Source organism: Patagioenas fasciata, chromosome 1 (genome assembly GCF_037038585.1).
Source record: "Patagioenas fasciata isolate bPatFas1 chromosome 1, bPatFas1.hap1, whole genome shotgun sequence".
NCBI classification, from domain to species: domain Eukaryota; kingdom Metazoa; phylum Chordata; class Aves; order Columbiformes; family Columbidae; genus Patagioenas; species Patagioenas fasciata.
In genome coordinates this window covers 129178875-129197835 of record NC_092520.1, presented here as the reverse complement: position 1 = coordinate 129197835, position 18961 = coordinate 129178875, and the positions used below count along the sequence as shown (strand labels likewise).

At 41.3% G+C, this 18961-nt stretch overlaps 1 protein-coding gene across 16 annotated transcripts in view; it reads right to left on the bottom strand.

The window, feature by feature from the left end:
• The window catches only part of LOC136108085 (rap1 GTPase-activating protein 1-like), a 63413-nt gene that overhangs the window by 33268 nt on the left and 11184 nt on the right, over positions 1-18961 (bottom strand). For 14 of the 16 annotated variants that reach the window (XR_011741393.1, XR_011741392.1, XR_011741390.1 and 11 more), the window contains 13 exons: positions 17285-17332; positions 16195-16233; positions 15924-16115; positions 10944-11047; positions 9395-9473; positions 9050-9103; positions 8884-8967; positions 8534-8634; positions 7768-7897; positions 7356-7511; positions 2290-2361; positions 2018-2104; positions 1218-1352 (listed from right to left, as the gene is read on the bottom strand). Coding sequence is in view for 12 of the 16 variants with exons in the window: in XM_071814754.1 (XP_071670855.1) it covers positions 1218-1352; positions 2018-2104; positions 2290-2361; positions 7356-7511; positions 7768-7897; positions 8534-8634; positions 8884-8967; positions 9050-9103; positions 9395-9473; positions 10944-11047; positions 15924-16115; positions 16195-16233; positions 17285-17332 (1281 nt within the window). In the remaining 4 variants the exon portion in view is untranslated. The remainder of the gene's footprint in view (positions 1-1217; positions 1353-2017; positions 2105-2289; positions 2362-7355; positions 7512-7767; positions 7898-8533; positions 8635-8883; positions 8968-9049; positions 9104-9394; positions 9474-10943; positions 11048-15923; positions 16116-16194; positions 16234-17284; positions 17333-18961) is intronic. The other 2 variants (XM_071814765.1, XM_071814747.1) reach the window with 1 other exon arrangement.

The following is an 18961-nucleotide window of genomic DNA, read 5'->3' as shown; positions in this document are numbered from 1 at the left end:
GGAGAAGTTTTACCCAGTACAGACTACAAAACAGAAAATCAAACTCCTGTTCCAGACTGTAAGGTTCAGTCTTGCATGAACTTGGGTGCTGGTTCCAAGGGGAAAGCAGCCATACTAAAGTCTGCATCATTTGAAAAAGCTATTTTTTGAGTTTACTCAGCCTTTTCCAGCCTTCTGCAAAGGTCATATGTCTACATGACATGCAAATCACAGCATCCGCTATAAGTCAGAAAAGGACATTTTGGGATAATTAGTGTAAGACCGGAATGGGTAGAAAATTCCTGTTTAGCAGCAAAGGCAGGGTAGACTGATTGTATGTAAAAACACACCTCATCAAAGCATCCCAGTTCTGACCAAAGCTACGCATATAACTATACGTAAATGGATTAGTTTGACAGCCCTTAACAACTCTAACTAGCCCACCATGGTCATCTGAAGAAATAATGTATTTCTCTGTCCAGACAGTTAACTTATACAAAAGAAGTGATGAGGCACTTCCACAGAAGTGGAAGAGGAAAAGTAGATAGGAAAGTGATATAAGATTCAAAACTCAGTTTTCCTGTTTTTACAAAAACTTTCCTATCTCATATCATCTTGATCACTTTTAAAATAAGTTCTGCCACCTGATTTAAAGGAAAAAAGAAAAAAAAAAGAACAAAATGTAATCTACACTGAACAAAAGTAAATTATCTCTGGCTTTTAGAGAGTAAGTAAAGCATCACAGTTTCTCTAGACAGTACACTCACAGATACATTAGAAACTCTCTTGAAGTGGCTCTTGCAAATATTTCAGTTATGATGAAAATTAATTGGAAGAGATACGCTGTAGGAACTGAAAGCTGCTTGCTACTAGGTATTACTATTCCTCTTGCAAACACTCGTTCCTTTTTCTGTAAGTCATGGAGTGAAACCTCGTCTAACATTAGACACCAGCATGAAGCATGAAGAATTTCATTTCTCAGGGACAGTAAGGAATTCCACCCTAAGCCACACTGTAGCTCTGTAGAAAGGTGCACAGGAAGGGGAAAAATTTTTCTTGAGACATATGGCAAAGCACAGTTGAAGATGCTCTAGAGAAAGGCTGTTAGATGGAAAGACTTCTTCTGTCTCATCCTAAGCACAGCTGACCAGCAAGGTGAATATTCCTTGGAGGGGCACACAATGAGCTTGAGAAAGTTATGAGCAACTGGGTAAAGGAATCAATCCACTATGGCTCACCTTGAAATTCTCAAGGAAGCTCCCACTGCCATTCTCTATCTTGTCATCCTCCCCTATGGGCAACCCCATCATACTGCGGCTGCGAAGCTGCAGCTCCTCAAAAAGGCTCTCCAAGAGGGCACTCCGGGTTCTTTCCTGCATCAACATTAGGAATGAAAACACAACTATTATTAGGGGTGGAGGGATTTTTTTTTCCTGTTTTTGCAATGTCTCACATCTGTCTTAAAAAAAAAGACCAAACACCATGAAGATTAATTTAAACAGTATGAAGTGGTTTTAGATGTGGTTTTAGTGGTTTAGATTTTATGGAATATATTACAATAGTACCTAGCCATTTTAAACTCTTTCTAAAGCAAGTCATAAAGGACACCAGTACTGTTTTTACAGGTGATGAAAAAGAGGCATGAATTGAGGGCATTTTTTTCTAGATCAGGTAAGCAGCAGAGTCTGGAACAGAATTTTAGTACCTTGAACCAAAATCAGTGAGATCAGTACACATCCTGTAGCACAATACTGATTTTCAGCTAAACCAGAATTTCCTCCAGCAAAATGTATGCATCATATTCTCACTCTTACTTGAGGATTAGATCTTTACATTAGGTGGTACCTGTTCATATTCTATCAGACCTGCTGTGAAATACAAAGGAAGCATCACATAGCCAAGTATCATAACATTTCATCTTCCTTTTTTAAGCAACACAAAATAAGAAGTAGAAGTAAAAAGTTATACTGTATTTTCTTAATCTGGCAGTAATATAATTTTATAATTTTTAATGCAAACAACAAGGTAATAGACCCACCTCCAATTTAGCAAATTTCTCAGCTCGATAGCAGCTGTACTCAGCATTGATGAGCTTGGCCAGAAGGAATTCACGAAACTCTGCACTCTGCAAAACAAGATGAAGACTAGACTAGAAATGAAAACAGTAATAAAAATATCACATGAGAAAAGCTCTGCCTTTCTGCTCTTTAGACCTCCAAAGTCATGTACCCAGACTGACAACACTGACTCAGAACTCAAGGGTATGTACCATATTGCCCTGCCATCTAACAGTGGACAAGAGAAACAAACCTTTCTAAATATGGCTGGATTTGGCAGAGGGGGTCCAAAGAAGGGAACGTCGTCTCGGGCTGTGACTGAAACCTGAAACAATATAAGGGGGAAAAAAAAGTATCATAACATAAGTGAGACTATCAAAGCCTTCAGACTACTATGGTATATCCTGAATAATTCACATATCCAAAAGAACTCAAATATGTTATCCCATGCATCCACCTCTTTCTGAACTCAGTGAATAGATGTGCGGATTTATCTTCCAGAAATTCAGTCAGCTAGATGTGCAGACAGTAAAAGCAACAAAACCAATAAAGTGAATTGGTTTTTAGAAAGTTTTAATAACAAGCCATGTATTTAGAAAAAAAAAAAAGCTTCTATTCAGCCTGCAAGATTTACCTCCACTAGAAGAACCTCTGTCAATATAGTTATAGTGATCTTTTTTTTTTCTTTTTTGACAGAGAATCCTCAGTGGAACTACACTGCACAGTGAGGGGAGTATCTCAGTGACACCACCTGAGTCACATATGGTACACATACAAAAGCACTTTCTCAGCAAGAGATAAGGATATCCATGTGGTTTTTTGTCTTTTTTTTTTTTAAACTGTGCTCCTACCCGACATATCAATGTCAAAAAAGTAACTGTAATGCAGTTTTTATATAGTCAGTTGGCTCTTCACACCATTTACTTGTAGTTATACGCAGCTATCTTACCAGATACACACAGCAATTAAGAATATTTCACAGGCTTTTTTTCGCCAAGTTTGATGTGGTACAATACCATTATTTGCCATTTTATACAACAAGGAACAATGCCACATGTTAACAGCAACTGCCTCAAAATAACACTCAAGCATAAATGTCACGGAGGCAATGAGAGGCATGAGTTTAATGAGAAGAAGAGGGAACGGGGTCCTCAATTTAGTTCAGATTTCTCACATCATAGGCCAGCATCCTTAATTACAAGGCTTCTCACTCCCTCCCAATAGATATCTACCAGTTAAAATCCTGCCTTGCATTTTGTCAGGCATGTCAGCATCATATCTGTGCCTGACAAAATTATGGAGAAGATTATACTGGGAGTTACTGAAAAACATCTGAATGACAACGCAGTCCTGCTTAACAAACTTAATTTCTTTCTACAACAAGGTTACCCACCTAGTTGACCAAGGGAAGCCTGTCAATGTGATCTTTCTGGATTTCAGTAAAGCTTTTGATACTGTCTCTCACAGTATCCTCCTGGACAAGATGTCCAGCATACGGCTGGATAAACACATAATGCAGTGGGTGAGTAACTGGCTGATGGGCCAGGCTCAGAGGGTTCTAGTAAGTGGGGTTAGGTCGGGGTGGTGACCAGTCACTAGTGGGGTTCCTCAGGGATCCATCTTAGGGCCAGTGCTGTTCAATGTCTTCATAAATGACTTGGACACAGGACTTGAGGGGATACTAAGTTAGCCAATGACACTAAACTGGGAGGAGCTGTTGACACTCTCATATGCAGAGAGGCCCTGCAGAGTGATCTGAGCAAATTGGAGAAATGGGCAATCACCAACTGCATGAAATTCAACAAGGGCAACTGCCAGATATTGCACCTGGGACACCTTGGCTGTACATACAGACTGGGGAACAAGATACTGGAGAGCAGTTCCACGGAGAGGGATTTGAGGGTTCTGGTCAACAGCACGTTGAACATGAGCCAACAGTGTGTCCTGGCTGCCAAGAGGGACAATCATGTCCTGGGGTGCATCAAGCACAGCATTGCCAGCTGGACCAGGGAGGTGATTGTCCCGCTCTGCTCTGCACTGGTGCGGCCTCACTTGGAGCACTGTGTGCAGTTCTGGGCACCATGGTCTAAAAAAAGCTACTGGAGGGTGTCCAGAAGAGGGCTACAAAGTTGGCGAAGGGTTTGGAGGGGAAGCCATATGAGGAGCAGCTAAAGTCACTTGGTTTGTTCATCTTGGAGGAGGGTCTTGTGTATTGATAAGGCTGAAAACATTGTGGCAAAACTAGTTCATCCAGCCACAGGAGACGACACATTCAGTATAGGGTGAACTACGATTTACATATCAACGACAAGCTAACAAGCCACAGCCCAGGCCAGCTGGCCAATATTGGAGGTGGGGGATGAGCTGAAGGGTACATAGCTCCATCTTCTGATATGCCCAGCTTGGCAAACAAAGGGGAAAAGCTCAGACCCTTCAACATGGCCCCAGATTTGTCAAGACTTGTCGATCTTTCGCAATCACCCCTTTCCCCCCAGACTTTTCTCTACTCGGAGAGCTATAAAAAAAGCTCACCCAGAACAGCACTGATGGGGAATCCACCATCCTGAGGACCCTCAGCCCACCAGCCTCACCACGGGAACTAGACTAGACATCAGAGGATGCTGCCCTCCTGAACTACAAACCCCAGCATCCTCGCTGTGGGACACCGGAGGGCATACACACATCTCGTCATCCATGCTGTAGAGCTGTAAGAGTGACTGGATCCCTCATCCTTTTCTTTCTTCCTTTCTCTCTGCTCTTTCCATCTCTCCTTTTTTCTATACCCCCATTTCTTTGTCTCTCCTCCTGTGAGTGGTGATATATTACTCTCTTTCTCTCTTTCTTACACCTTAATTTTCCTTCCCTCTGTACCACTCTCTTTCTCTCTCTCTTCCTTTTGAACATATAAGAGTAACATTACCTTAACAAGAATCCAAAAGCAGAGCTTAAGTCCCATATTATAGCTACTAATGGTTGCCAATACATCACTCGTAGTAGGACTCTTGCTGTTAATGTATTGATAAGTTCTGTGATATCATAAAATATTTTTGCAAAGCCACTATTTGCTGTAACTAGTATTCCAACACATACTTTTAGTAAAGCTCATAACTGAATTGGACCCCTGGAGTGATTGTCTGTCATTCACTTCACATAATCGCACAGAATTAACCGACAGTTAACTCACACCTGGTCTCATCTGTTGAGTCAGGGCACGTGTCGCATTCAGAGTTAACTCATCCCTCACCCCATCTGTTGGGACAGGACAGAGGGGAGGCTCTACAGCTTCCTCACAAGGGGAGAAGGAGGGGCAGGCACTGATCTCTTCTCTCTGGTGACCAATGACAGAAGAGGAGGTTCAGGTTGGACATGAGGAAAAGGTTCTTCACCCAGAGGGTAGTGGAGCATTAGAACAGGCTCCCGAGGGAGGTGTCACAGCCTGTCAATATTCAAGGAGAGACTAGACAACGCCATCAGACATACGATGTGAAGTGTGGGGTTGTCACACGCAAGAACAGGAGGAGGTGGACTCGATGATCCCTGTGGGTCCCTTCCAACTCGGGACATTCTATGATTTTAATTTTCTCATTGCAAAAATTGATTCAAATAAATAAATGCCATTAATATTCCAATTTAACCACAAGGCACTAAAGCTTAAGTAAATGGAAAAATGGATGGAAAAAAATCTTCCTTCAGTCTCTTAAGTACTAGAATACTCTCAAGGCAGAATGAGTTACACGCGCTTTCGAAAAGCCTTTACAGAAAATCCTGCATTGGCTCTAGGGTCCTGACTGGGACTATTTCATTAAATGATACAGGCAACCCCATTACAGTAACAAAAACAATGGCATTGCAGACAGGCAAAGACGAAAACAATAGTAGGAAGAGACAAGACAAATGGTAACCTTCCCCAGCTCTTTCTCATGTCATTAAATGAAATCCAGTAAATTTCTGGGCCCTATAAAGCAGGAAGCAAGACAAGAACTAGAACCCCATGCCCCTGATCAACATGAAGCTATCGTGTCACTACAGACCAGGCTGCCCATAGCACAAGGAACAACAGAAGGTGGTTACTCCACTCCTAGAACACTCGTCGGTGGGAAAAGAGATGGGTATCCTGTCCAAATTTTTATATTCTTGGTGTTCTTGTAGATTTCCAAGGCATAAGGACCAAATCAGCATTTCTACATAATATGAGACATAGCACTTTGATTAAAATGTTTCTACAATAGAAACATCACGGAACCTGAGCTTCTGTATATTTTCTTCTCTCTCAGCATGACTGAAAGTTGAGCATAAAGTTACATAGGCATCCATACAGTCATGTTACAGTGAAAGAGCTGTGTGCAAAAGCTGCAGACAGGGAATTGGTTTTCTAGTAAAGCTTCTTTCAACTGAAGGGCCCTAACAGGTAGCACTTCCCTGACAGATGGGCATCAGTTCTGGGATCCCCCAAAGCAGATGTAGCTGGTTTGGATTCCATAGATTAGGCCAACCAGCTGCATCTGAGCTGCAGTCTCCGGCAGGGCAACCTCTCAGCACTGTGCTCTGCAGCATGAGCAATGCAGACATAACTGTTAGGTGAATGAATTTTACCTGACTTATATGATGCAAGCAATACATCCCCCAAAATGGCATCAATTTTTCCTTGTGCTCTTTGATGTAAACAAAAAAAATAATCTGAATTTGTCCTGCTTCAATTCCCAAGCTTTAAGCTTCAGAAATTCATCAGCCCCTTTGAAAAACATACAAGTATATTCTAGTTCCATGTGTAGATTCTTAATAAATTGATCGAATTACTCTTTAATTTTCTGTTTGCTAGGTAGAGGCAGTAAGCAGTCCTGCAGCAAAACACTTGCATTCCAGAATTTTGGTCTTTGTCAGCCTCACCTCCTAGCCCCATCCAGATAAAAATGTATTTATGAAATCTGAATACTCAACAAACAGAGATTGCTAAATAGCAGCAACCACACCAAACAGGGAGGACCTCTATGAACCTATAGAACAGAGAACAGCATAGCAGACAAGAGACTCCTGGTCAGAGAACAGAGAGTGTATGAAGGGCAAGGAGAGCTGGTGGCAGCTACTGGATTTCTAGGTTTACTGGTAATAGATCTAATTATTGCCTTTCACTGAAAATTGATTCAAAGAAATAAATACCATTAATATTCCATATTGATCAAGTTTACTAAAAGTGCAAGCAGAGCTGTTAGGATGACAGCTGGCTGAATCTGCACCTCTCCCAAAAGCCCGAGAACAGGTTTCCACTTCAAGGATCAATATCAGCAAATCAGTACAGAGGAATCTATTGGTTCTGTTCACCTTGTAGAAAGTGTCTCCAGTCGTGTCACGAGTGAGCTGAACTACTACATAAGCATGTAGGAAATTAGAAGCAATCATATCGGGGACAAAAGGTGTGCTTTCATCCTGGAAGATGATGGCTACAATGTCATTCCCAATGTGACGCTTCCGCTGAAGCTAGAGACAGAAAAATAATAAAGCGAGAAGGCAGGTGAAAAAGAGTAGAATAGTACAATGGGCCCTCAAACACCAGTCTGTTTAACATCTCCAGTCCATCTGTTGAACCAAACCCCTCATCAATTAATTTTACCATTACTCCAGCTATAATTCCCACTGTTATGCAATTAGGCATTCTCCCCTCTAACTAGCCCCACACTGAATACCCCTCCCCTCTTAGCCACACAACTGAATTCCTTAGTTCCCCTTCCAATACCTGCTGGGAATCTCCCTCTGTGAAGGGCAGCTTTGTAGACACATGAAACATGATCTCCTTGCCTCGGAAATTTGTATACACTGACTCAGTGCCCGTTTGACCTCTAGTGACATCCAAGCCTCCCCGGAACCTGAGCAAATCCATACCGCACCATATATAAGGCAGGACAGAGATGAGAAAGTGAAAAGAAAAGAAAATATATTAGTAACAGTACCTGGTACATCAATATTATCAAAGGTGATTTTAAGAAATCACTGATAGTGGGGCATCACATCTTCCCAAAACAAATGCACTGCCTGAAGCAGCACAATGTTTCTGCTGATGAACATGCTCGCTAAAAGCTATGAAGCTAAACCAGGAATCCTCAAAGGAGCTACTTTCTTTGACATTCTTCTGAGAAACACAAACCATCTTTTAGAACTACCAAAAGGACAGGCTACCCCACAGAAAGAGACTGAAACAATACTGACCACTACTATTGTGAAACAAACTTACATTCGCACAGTCAAATAAAATTATTCTCTGCTGACACTGTGAGTCAGATTGAGACACCGGAAGGCATTTTAATGAAAATACCAGCAGAGACCTAAGCTCCAATTTGTTTCCAGACAGGATGGTTGATAAAAGCATTCTGAGCTTCTCCACCTGCATTGGGATTCAGAGGACACAGCACTTTTCTGAAAGCAGGGCTCTAACAGAGTCAGAGCCCCTGAAAAAGTGGTGTTCCCTCACTCAATGTGGCTTTCCAGCTGCGCTGGGTACACACCCACAGAAATCCTGCAGCTGAATCTTGTCTCCAAGGAAATCCAGGAACTCCAGGAAACCCAGACTCTCTTCTGTGTTGCTGAAGACTTCTTCTTCGGTTGTCTTCAAAAGGAAAGAAGAAGTCGTAAGGAGCAAAAGCAGTACAAAGAACAGGCAGTGATTTCTATACACAGTTCAAACAGCTTTGAGGACGTGCACAAACAAATTGATCAACATAAGGCAACCTTCAATCCTTTCTCTTTGCGGTGTCTGTATTTTTCAGAGGATACGACAGACCCTGTGATTACCTTTAAGCTAAGAGAACTAACTCTGTGTTTTGTCTCAATTATCATGGGATCTAATGGAGCTTACCTGCCCAGATTTCTGGTAGATGACCCCAAATTTGAAGTTATTGCTTATAACGTGCTCATCAAATGCAACAATAAGCTGTGAAGCCTAAGTTAATGAAAATACAAATTATCAGTTGGACATCATTAGCCAGACCTTGATGTAAAAGGGACATATTGGAACATTATACCTTGGGGTAGAGGACTGGAAAGAAGCGTTCAACATTCACATCCTCACAAAGCAGCTGTTGAGTGAGAGAAAGAGAGAGAGGGAAACAGAAGTGTGATTTTCATGTGACCTAGCTTGCCGCAGGCATGAGAGCATAGCACTGTTTATAAGTATCTGACAGGAGTCCCTTCTAGTAAAAATTCTGAGGTAAAATTAGGAGAGAAAGAAAAGGTAAATTGAAGGGTAAAGGGGATGTATATGACAGTACTATCGGGGAATAGTAAAAAGAGAGGGAAATGGGAGGACAGAGGTGAAAATAACTTGAAGAATGAAGGTGCAAGAGCAATCAGGCAGACATGAATCTCACCTTTGCCATCTGGACAGCACTGGGAAACTCGTTCAGACATGAAATGGGGATCAGATCATGTTTGGTGCCAGTTCGAGTCCTGGCATAAAACAAAAAAGGCATCAGAGCAAAGGCTGAAGGGAGACATAAGCAACACTAGCTCCTTAAAGAAAGATTAGCCATTCCCTAAATTAAAGTAGTTAATTCCAGAGGATTGATTTTAAGCCTGGTGTATAACATCAGTGGAAAAGGAAGATATTTACACTTCTTATTGCCAACTTGTTGTGGGGAGCAGAACACAAAAAAGGGATGGTTAGTCTTTTGCTCCTTTGCATTCTTTTCTTGCTTGAAGAAATATTTTGCTCTTTTCCCCATCCCAACATTTTCTTTCACAGGAATCTAAATGTTGAAATACAATTAATGGACACAGTATTATGATGGATTCATAAGATCATACAATTAGGGTTTGAAAGACTGTTAAAAGGGCTGTTACAGACAGCCTAGAAAAGCTGATCTATGCAAAGTATAGGAGGTAGAAACTGGTACAACATTGTTCCAGAAAGCTGATGGAGAAAAGCTTCCTTTCTCTCTCTATATATAAATATATATTAAAGGAGAGATGTTTTTCTAGGTGAGAAGAAATATTGGGCTGTCAAAGTCCTCTTCAAATCATTATAAGCAAGCTACTGCGCAACAGGTGCTGCATATAATACAATATCCTAATAAAGGAATTACTACCTTTTGTTCTTCACCATTCTCTTACACGTAGGAGGGCTTCTGGGCTCAGATAAACACTCCCTAGCACAGCTCACAAACAGGCTCTTTTTTCCCCCCGATTATTGCCCAGCTTGGCACTCTCAAGTGTTCTCTGCATACAATGGAGAAAACCCACCAGTGATTCTGTTGTAGCTGACTCTTATGCAACCAGTATTTTCCTCAGACCTGGATGAATCCCTGTCAGCAGCAACTGTACATTAGTTGCTTCCAGTCACATATTGCATACTGGATGTGCACCCAGCCCATAGAGTGGTAAAAAAGCTTTTCTGCAGTGTGCCTTTCACCTAAGCCAGATCCATCTCTGTTCTTCCTCTATTTCATTCAGCAGCTCTCTCTCTGGGTAATGGCTCTCTGTGGAAGCCTTAAAGGTTATGACACTTTGTAGGCTGTCCTGTGAAGCTAAGGAATGTTCTAGCTCCCCTTCAAGGGAGCCTTAGTCTCAAGAACAAAATCCAAAGACAGGCCTAAGCTAGGCTGCCCTCCATCAGGGAATCCATATACTGCTAGAGAGTACTCACATGTCTCTAAGTAAACAGAATAAGCAGAAAAATGTTCATTTTGAGGGAAGAACAGATGTTTTTCACATGGGAACCATAAAAATGTTCCTGCAAACACCACTTCAGGTTCCTGAAGTAAATGGCTGTGGATTGAGAATTGAGATGAGAAGGCAATAAAAGAAGGCTCAAATGTCACTTCGCAGTCCTCTCCAGGAGAAAGACAAGAGATTCACACCCATATCTATGCAGAAGAAGATCAGCATAAGATCAGCATGGTAACATACAGGCACCGTTACCTCAGCAAAAGGCGTAGATTTTCCTGTTTGTCAACCTGTTCATACTTCACAGAAAGTACCAGGTAGCCCAAGGACATGTCACTGGAGTAAAAGTTCTGGTGCTCCTGAAAACAGGAAGCCAAAATGCATTACTCCCAACAAACTTCCCAAATAAGTTTACCAGAGTTTTTGTATACAATCTGTCTACTCAAGATTATTTTTTTTCTTTAACTAGCATGGCATGCTTGAAGATATGCATATGCTGTCTCCCAGCCCACTTTGTGATCAATGCATGAGCATATCAGTCAAAGTTCATCCACTTCATCTTTCATGGACTCTCCCTGTATCCATTTAGACCCTACATGACTAAGTATTGGTCTCCAACATATTCAACAGGATGTGGTCATGAGAACTTTCTACACAAACAATAATGGCAGGATCATTATACGAAATGATTGATCTCTGAAAGTATAGACATCTCAGACAGGATGCAGTCAGGGCTCCAGGTAACTATGCAGATGAAGACTGTTCTCAGTAGTGCCACTAACACTGCTTGAGCTTTAGTGGAGTGTGCCTTCAAAAGACAGAGTCATTCAGCAAAACAATGAAACATAATGCAAACATTCTCACAGGCTCTATAAAGAAGTGGCTGTGGCCATATATTCCTCCTGGATATACAGCTATGTTCCAATGGCCAGGCTATATAAATACAGAATCACAGAATCATTTTGCTTGGAAGAGACCCTAAAGCATAGAGTCCAACCATAATCTAAATCTAGCACTAAACCATGTCCCTAAGAGCCTCATCTGTATGTCTTTTAAAGGCCTCCAGGGATGGTGAATCCACTGCTTCCCTGGGCACCGTGTTTCAGTGCTTTACAACCCCTTCTGTGAATAATTTTTTCCTAGTATCCAATCTGAACTTTCCCTGGCGCAACTTGACATTGTTTCCTCTCATCCTACCACTTGCTACATGGGAGAAGAGACCAACACCCTCCATGCTACAACCTCCTTTCAGATAGCTATAGAGAGCGACAAGGTCTCCCCTCAGCCTCCTTTTCTCCAGGCTAAACAGCCCCAGTTCCCTGAGCCGCTCCTCATAAGACTTGTGTTCCAGGCCCCTCATCAGCTTCATCATCTTCCTCTGAACTCTCTCCTACACCTCAATGTCTTTCCTATAGTGAAGGGGCCAAAATTAAACACAGTATTCAAGGTGCAGCCTCACCAGTGCCAAGTACAGTTGGAAGATCACTTGTCTAGTCCTGCTGGCCACACTATTCCTGATACAAGCCAGGAAGCTGTTGGCCTTTTTGGCCACCTGGGCACATGGCTGGCTCATGTTCAACCAGCTGTCAATCAACATCCCCAAGCCTGTGGTGTTGCTTGGGGTTGTTGTCACCCAAGTGCAGGACTCAGCACTTGGCCTTGGTGAACCTCATACAATTGACCTCACACCAATGATCCAGACAGTGCAGATCCTTCTGCAGAGCCTTCCTACCCTCCAGCAGATCAACAATACCACCCAGCTTGGTGTCATCTGCATCCTGTAAGGTGCCTTCCCTAATTGGCTCACTAATCAGCTGTGTCAGGAAATTGTCTTACATACAGTTCAGGAGTCTCCTAGACTTTTTCCTGTCTGCTGAGTTGTATTTCCTGTAGAAATCTGGTGAGCTGAAGACTCCCACAAGAACAAGGGCTAGTGATCTGCTGCCTGCAGAATATTTTGGCTGCCTTTTCATCCTGGTTGGATGGCCTGTAACAGCCCCCCACCAGGATATCCACCTTGTTGGCCTTCCCCTTGATTCTTACCCATAAATGCTCAATCCTATCATCACCCTCATCAAAATACAGACAACCAAAATACTCGCTAACATACAGGGCTACCTCACCTCCTCTGCTTCATTGTCTATCCTTTCCAAAGACTTTATAGCCATCCAATGCAGCACTACAGTTGTGGGAGTTATCCCACCATGTTTCTGTGATGGCAACTACACCGTAGTTTTTCTGCTGCACAATGGCTTCCAACTCGCCTGTTTGTTGCCCATGCTGCCTGCATTTGTATAGATGCACTTCAGCTGTGCTATTGACCCCACCACCTTTTTGCAGTGAGAAGCCCCAATTGCTTTGTGGCCATTCTCAGGTTCTTCTGCAGTATCTAACATATCTATAACTCTTGTGTCTCTTCTACTGCATGGCACTCCATATATTGATATATTAATATATGTCTGGCATATCTATTGATACATGTAATATTTAATCTCTGCATGGAGAAAACTACAAACAAACAAACAAAAGAAACTACCAACAAACAACAACCAAAAAAACCCAACCTTGGGCTGATGTCAGCTTGTCCTGACAGAAAAATAGTAACAAGCTCCAAAACACATGTATTTGCATATGAGAGGAAAACGATCCTGAATATGAGAAGACCTGCAGTGTCAGCAAGTCAAAGAACACATTTACTAAAATCATGGACTCATAGTAATGAAACAACATTAGAGACACTTTAATGTAACAAAACAAACAAACAAACAAACAAAAAAATCATCGCTACAGTTATACCTAATCATAAAAATGTTCTTTGAATGCTTCAAATAGTTTCTACCTCTTTGCCCTATGTTAAGCTAGAATTTTATACTAATAACTTAAGACATAGTTCTTTCCACTGAGAGGACTCCACTGAGTCAGTTCCTCAACAGTCCACAGCACTGCAGCAATAATACTTTAACCAGCATAATGGAGAAATACATGACCACATACAAAGGTATGGCAAGAAAGCTTCTCTCGTCAGCACTGCCAGCTTCAAGTGCTTGTGAAACTATAACCTAAGATTCTTTGACTGGCGTTTCCAATGTATACCTTTATTAAATCCTCCCTGGCTTCAGGCTACTTCTGTTTATTATAGTCTTGAAAAACAATGTAGACATTTAATAATTCCCACAGTACAAGACATAAGGTTTTACAGCCTTCTTCCTACAGGTAAATTGAATCTTATTGTGTAATTATCAGAAAATATAGACCATGAAACAAAGAAAAATAATTGAGCTACGGCTTGTATGTCCTGGCAGGTTTTTTGTGGTTATTTTATAGAATCTGCTATAAGCTGTTCTGCAAAAAGTGTCTAAGAATTGTCCAAGCTTGAGTGACCTAATATATGCGTATCCACAACAGACATGCATATTAAGTTTGTAATACCACATATACTTTAATCTCCCATATTGATTAAAGGATATTCCCTAAATCACTGGCTATGCCTTTCCCATCTCATGATGCTGTCCATCACATATCTTCAGCTAAGAATCATTTGCAGTTATTCAAAGTATGCAAAAGACCTTTCTTTACCTTTCTGAAATAACCTTCCCACATTATCAGCAAGAAAAAGACTTGATCCGCACAGGAAGTCACTGGTCTCTCTTAACTTTGAACTACTTTAAAATACTCAGCTAGGGGAAAAGCTCTGAGCTCTTTTTCATTACCTAAGCCTTTAAGTCATGGGTAAAGACATGAGTAAAGTTTTCTACCCATGGGTAGGGTTTTCTGTGACAAGAGTCCTGTTCACCTTGTTCTTTTCTGACACTGGCTTGCTCAAAAACTTGCATGTTTAATAGAATACGGACACATACTCATGTCAATTAAAACAAAGAATAAAACACTGGACCCTGAAAAGGAAGAATATAGGTGAGAATTTTTCTGTAGTACTGCAGGACTGATAGTTGAGAATTTTGCAAATGTATAGAATCTGATGGTATGTGAATTCATGGATCTCACTTTGAAGGAATAATGATGATATGGCCCTGCTTAAGCAGGGGTATAGACAAGATGAGCTCCAGAGGTCCCTTCCAACCTCAACCATTCTGTGATTCTGTGATATCAGGTCAGCAGTGAACCTTCCAATTGGAGTGGAAAAAAAAATATCCAAATTTGCCTCTCATCCTAGTTGGTTCTGGAAACCTTCAAGCACAAACCTGAATTTACCATGACAGAAAAATAATTACAGTTGACATACTGAAGGCTTCCGGAATGTCACAGGATAAACGTCCATTAACAGACTGGACAGCAGATCTGTCAGTCTAGAGAAGAAGCCTCCAGGAAGGGTATTTTGCATATAAATTATATTAATATCAGTTTCTAGTGTTTCATACTACACAAGATCATTCAGACAAGTCCAACTACTGCAAAACAGATCCCCAGCACTGCTCAAAGCTCCACCTCTTCCTGGTTTTAAACTTATTAAGCAGTCACACAGGGAGACCACTGAACCTGTCAGGCTTTCGTATTTCCTTGTGCCATCAACCTCAGAAAAGATCACGGCTTTGTTCTCACTTGTTCTTGATAGTTAATATGAACCTGAGATCCGGTCTGGGAATCAATCAGTTCCCTAAACAGGCCAACCCAGATGGACCTTAATGGCCAGCCAACAAACATCCACCTAATGAGGCCAAGCTCTGCCTCTCTACCTGTCAGACTGAAATTTTGAAAGCACCAAACTTAATTAAATCAAACAACTATAAAACACATTGTACAGTTTCTTCACACACTTTCTGTGGTAACCATACTTCCTGTAATACTTATCTACACCAAGGAAAATGGATCATTTTTCTTACTACTGAGGGACTTGCACTGTCAAAGCTTAAGTCACCTCTAAAAATAATACCATCTCCATTTCCAATATTATTACACTTTTTTCTCCTTGTTATCTCAAGGCTGATATCTGTCCAGGAGCCTCAAAAGAGGTTCTTAACCAAACGAAAGCATTTCCCGTGCAATCCTTTCTCTTCTGTTAATGCGCAGGATGATGTACATATCACAAGGGGACCAACCTAACACACTACTAGCCATACGGTAGTATGCACCTTATTTACATTAGTTCAAGGCATCATGGGGAATTGAAATGGAACGGATGTGTAGTTATTTCTAAGTCCATCGGGAAAAGGAAAAGCCTGAGGTACATTTCAGCCCTGAGGCTGAGTAGGCAGAGAAGGGTCTGAAGATCACCCTTACCTTCCCCAGAAAATGTTTGCGGTACAGCTTGGCTGTAGGGTCACTCTCCAGTTTCACTTTTCCACTCCAGGAAAATGTGGCATCAGACAGAGTTGGACTCAAGCTGGAGAAGTTGTGGCTGGTCCCTTCAATCCAGTAGCCCCCAAACTGGGGTAAGATGATGAGAGGATATGGCCATCCTTTCTGTAATACCTATTCAGAAGGACACAGAACATTAAAGTTTAAAGGCCAATAAGTGGAAAAGAAAAACATGAGAGCAGTACTAACTCACCTCATGAATGCTGGGGTAAGGAATATACTCCTCTTCTGTCTGAAATCAGAAGAGACCATGAGTAAAAATGCATGACATCATTTAAAGTGTTATGCTCTCATGACAGCTCAGCTGTGCCCTCAACTTCCACCCTGCCCTAGTCCATATTTAGAGTTTCACTTTAGGACTTCAGGTTAGACTCCATTTTCCAGGTCTCAGCACTATAACATAGAACTTTGGGAACAATAAATTTAAGAGGCAGATTTCAGTCACCTTCCTTATCAAAACTACACAGAATACAGGCATGCAAAATGAGGAGGTAGTCAAACTGTGGGCAAATTGGATGAAGTTAGGAGTAAGAGCCTCTCTCCCTGCACAGAGTGTATGACAGCTGCAGACAAAGATGACAGTAGGGATGGTAGAAATAGTACTGTAATTACAGTAAAGTCAAAGTTGTGTATACCTCTGGTATACAACTGAGCAGTGCTAAAAAACAACTGCAAGAAAAGGAGGAGTATCTGAGCCACTTCATACCAGCTGGATGTCCTTTCCATCACCACAAAGAGCACTGACTATCTCTGTCAGAACTGAGCTGTATCATTTCTCTCTGCAGCTTCTTTTTTTCCCTAAGGTCTTTCCAAGATTGAATTCAAGGTCAACGTTACTGTGCCTGAGCTGAGACTGAAAGAATGGAGAGGAAGAGTTGAGAATTCAAAGATGGGAATCTGTTATTATTGGCCAAATACTGAAACAGATCAGCTTTCTAGTAGTATCTGATTCTTCAAGCAGATTACTGAAATAAGTGCAATGTGGTTTCATAAATATTATTGTAGCTCTTAAATTTAATAAAACTTAAGAAATTATTTAGTCAAAACCAAGATAATTAATAATATTAAATGCTTATTGGAACCACTTAAATTTGAAAAAGGGAAGTATTGGTTCTGTTTCAGCTACAAAGCTTCACTTTCTTCTGCACCAACTTAAAGAAAAAAAAAAAAAAAAAAAAAAGACAAGTATGTATGTATTCTTGGGCTCCCTCTTCACTCCAAGTCAGGTCAGTTATTATCTGCCATTCTCAGCAACTTAGGAGGAAACAATGACTTCGCCTGACCTTGAGAGGAGCTGGAAGGGAACATCTTTGTTCATCCAGACGACTCCCCTGGGAACAGAAAGTCACAGACAGTGAATCCCATGTTTTAGCATGTCTGTTTCACCCTCTGTGTTGTTCTCCATATCCCAAATATGCGTATTCTGTCTCTCTGTAATATTCTTTTTTACACAGATTTTGGATAAACTGAAGAAATAAAGCTAGAACTCGACCGGTTTGGCTTTAAAACTGAAAAGCTCCCCCATCTTATGTCTCTTAATAAGCAGAAAGGTGGTAGAAACCAAAAGCAATCTCCCAAACTGATTTACTTATTTCATTCCCTAATCTATTCTAGCTACTTTACTTTCTATCCCAAGTAATAAAAGAAGGAAGAGGTAAAGACAGAACACAAAAGAACAGTATTTCAGATCACTAATTCCTGTTCTATTCTTCCCTCTCCCTTAAAGATACGATCAGGCAGAGCATTGAGAACCTCAGACTAGGGCTAAGAGAAGTAACAAACAGTCGTTTTGAGGATTAGGGCTAGGCAATAAGACTTTTGGGCAGCTGATGTGCCTTGCTTCCATCCACATAAGGGAACAAATCTGTCTCCTGGAGGTAAGACTGGAACACCATAAGTAAACCAGTATGGCTAAACTTCAGAGTAAAGGAGACTAGCAGTAGATGTATGAGGGCGTTCTTCCTAAGTCTGAAGTTGAGTTCAAATACAAAAAATAACAACAAATTTTAGTTGGTTAAATATAGAAACACAATAAAACAAGTGAGGAACAATCTGCAGATAACATGATAACAGCAAAAATTGTATTTTCCTTAACTGTATTAGGAGCAAGGAGGTTGCCAAATGTTTGCAGTGAGATGCAGGATCAAACTAGAAAAGCTGAGTGTAGAGAGAGTTATCCCCCCCCCCCAAAAAAAATAAAAATTTATTTGTGTATTCAACAGAGAAGCTTGAACAAATACCAGCTTAGAATTATTCTTCATATGGAAACATCAGAAAATCTGTTTTAAATTGAATGTCAGAAGCACTGATGAAATGAAAAAATTAACCAGGATGTGGTAGGTTGTGAAGTTAAGATAGAACAGAGAGGCTGACAAGTGATCTTTACCTTTTGCAAAGGTAGTAGTAACCATTTTGCATTTGGGGAAGTCATAAAGCTGAGCAAGTGGAATGCACGTACATGTTTTGTTGATGTGATCTGGAGTTTCACTTGTCAGCCTAGTGTGTTTGGGCTCATGAAGAAGACTAGACTTCTGAAATAGGGGTCTCAGTAACAGTTCTTTGGGACACAAAAGTCCTATGCTCTACCAAAATAGGACTGAGACAGGAGGGACAAGTAGGAACAAAGCAGCCCCTGCTTTCTGGAAAATATTGTGGAAACTACCAGGACAAACTTCCTATGCAATGGGGGATTTCTGCACACAGAAATGGAGGTTGGGAAACTGCAATTTAGTAAGATCTCTCTTCCTTTCCTTGGCATTTTTGGCAGATCTGATACCTGCAAAAAGTTTCCAGTTTCATAGGAGGTCCTGGTAGGAGACTAGGGTCTCAGAGAGGTCTGAGGGAAAACTTCCTGGGCTGCTGCAAAGGAGCTGCCGTTTGCAGGGGAACATCTACGGAGGAATGTGCCATCATGTTCTATGCCAGACTCTGCACAGTTAAAGCAGCTCCTGGTAGGCTGG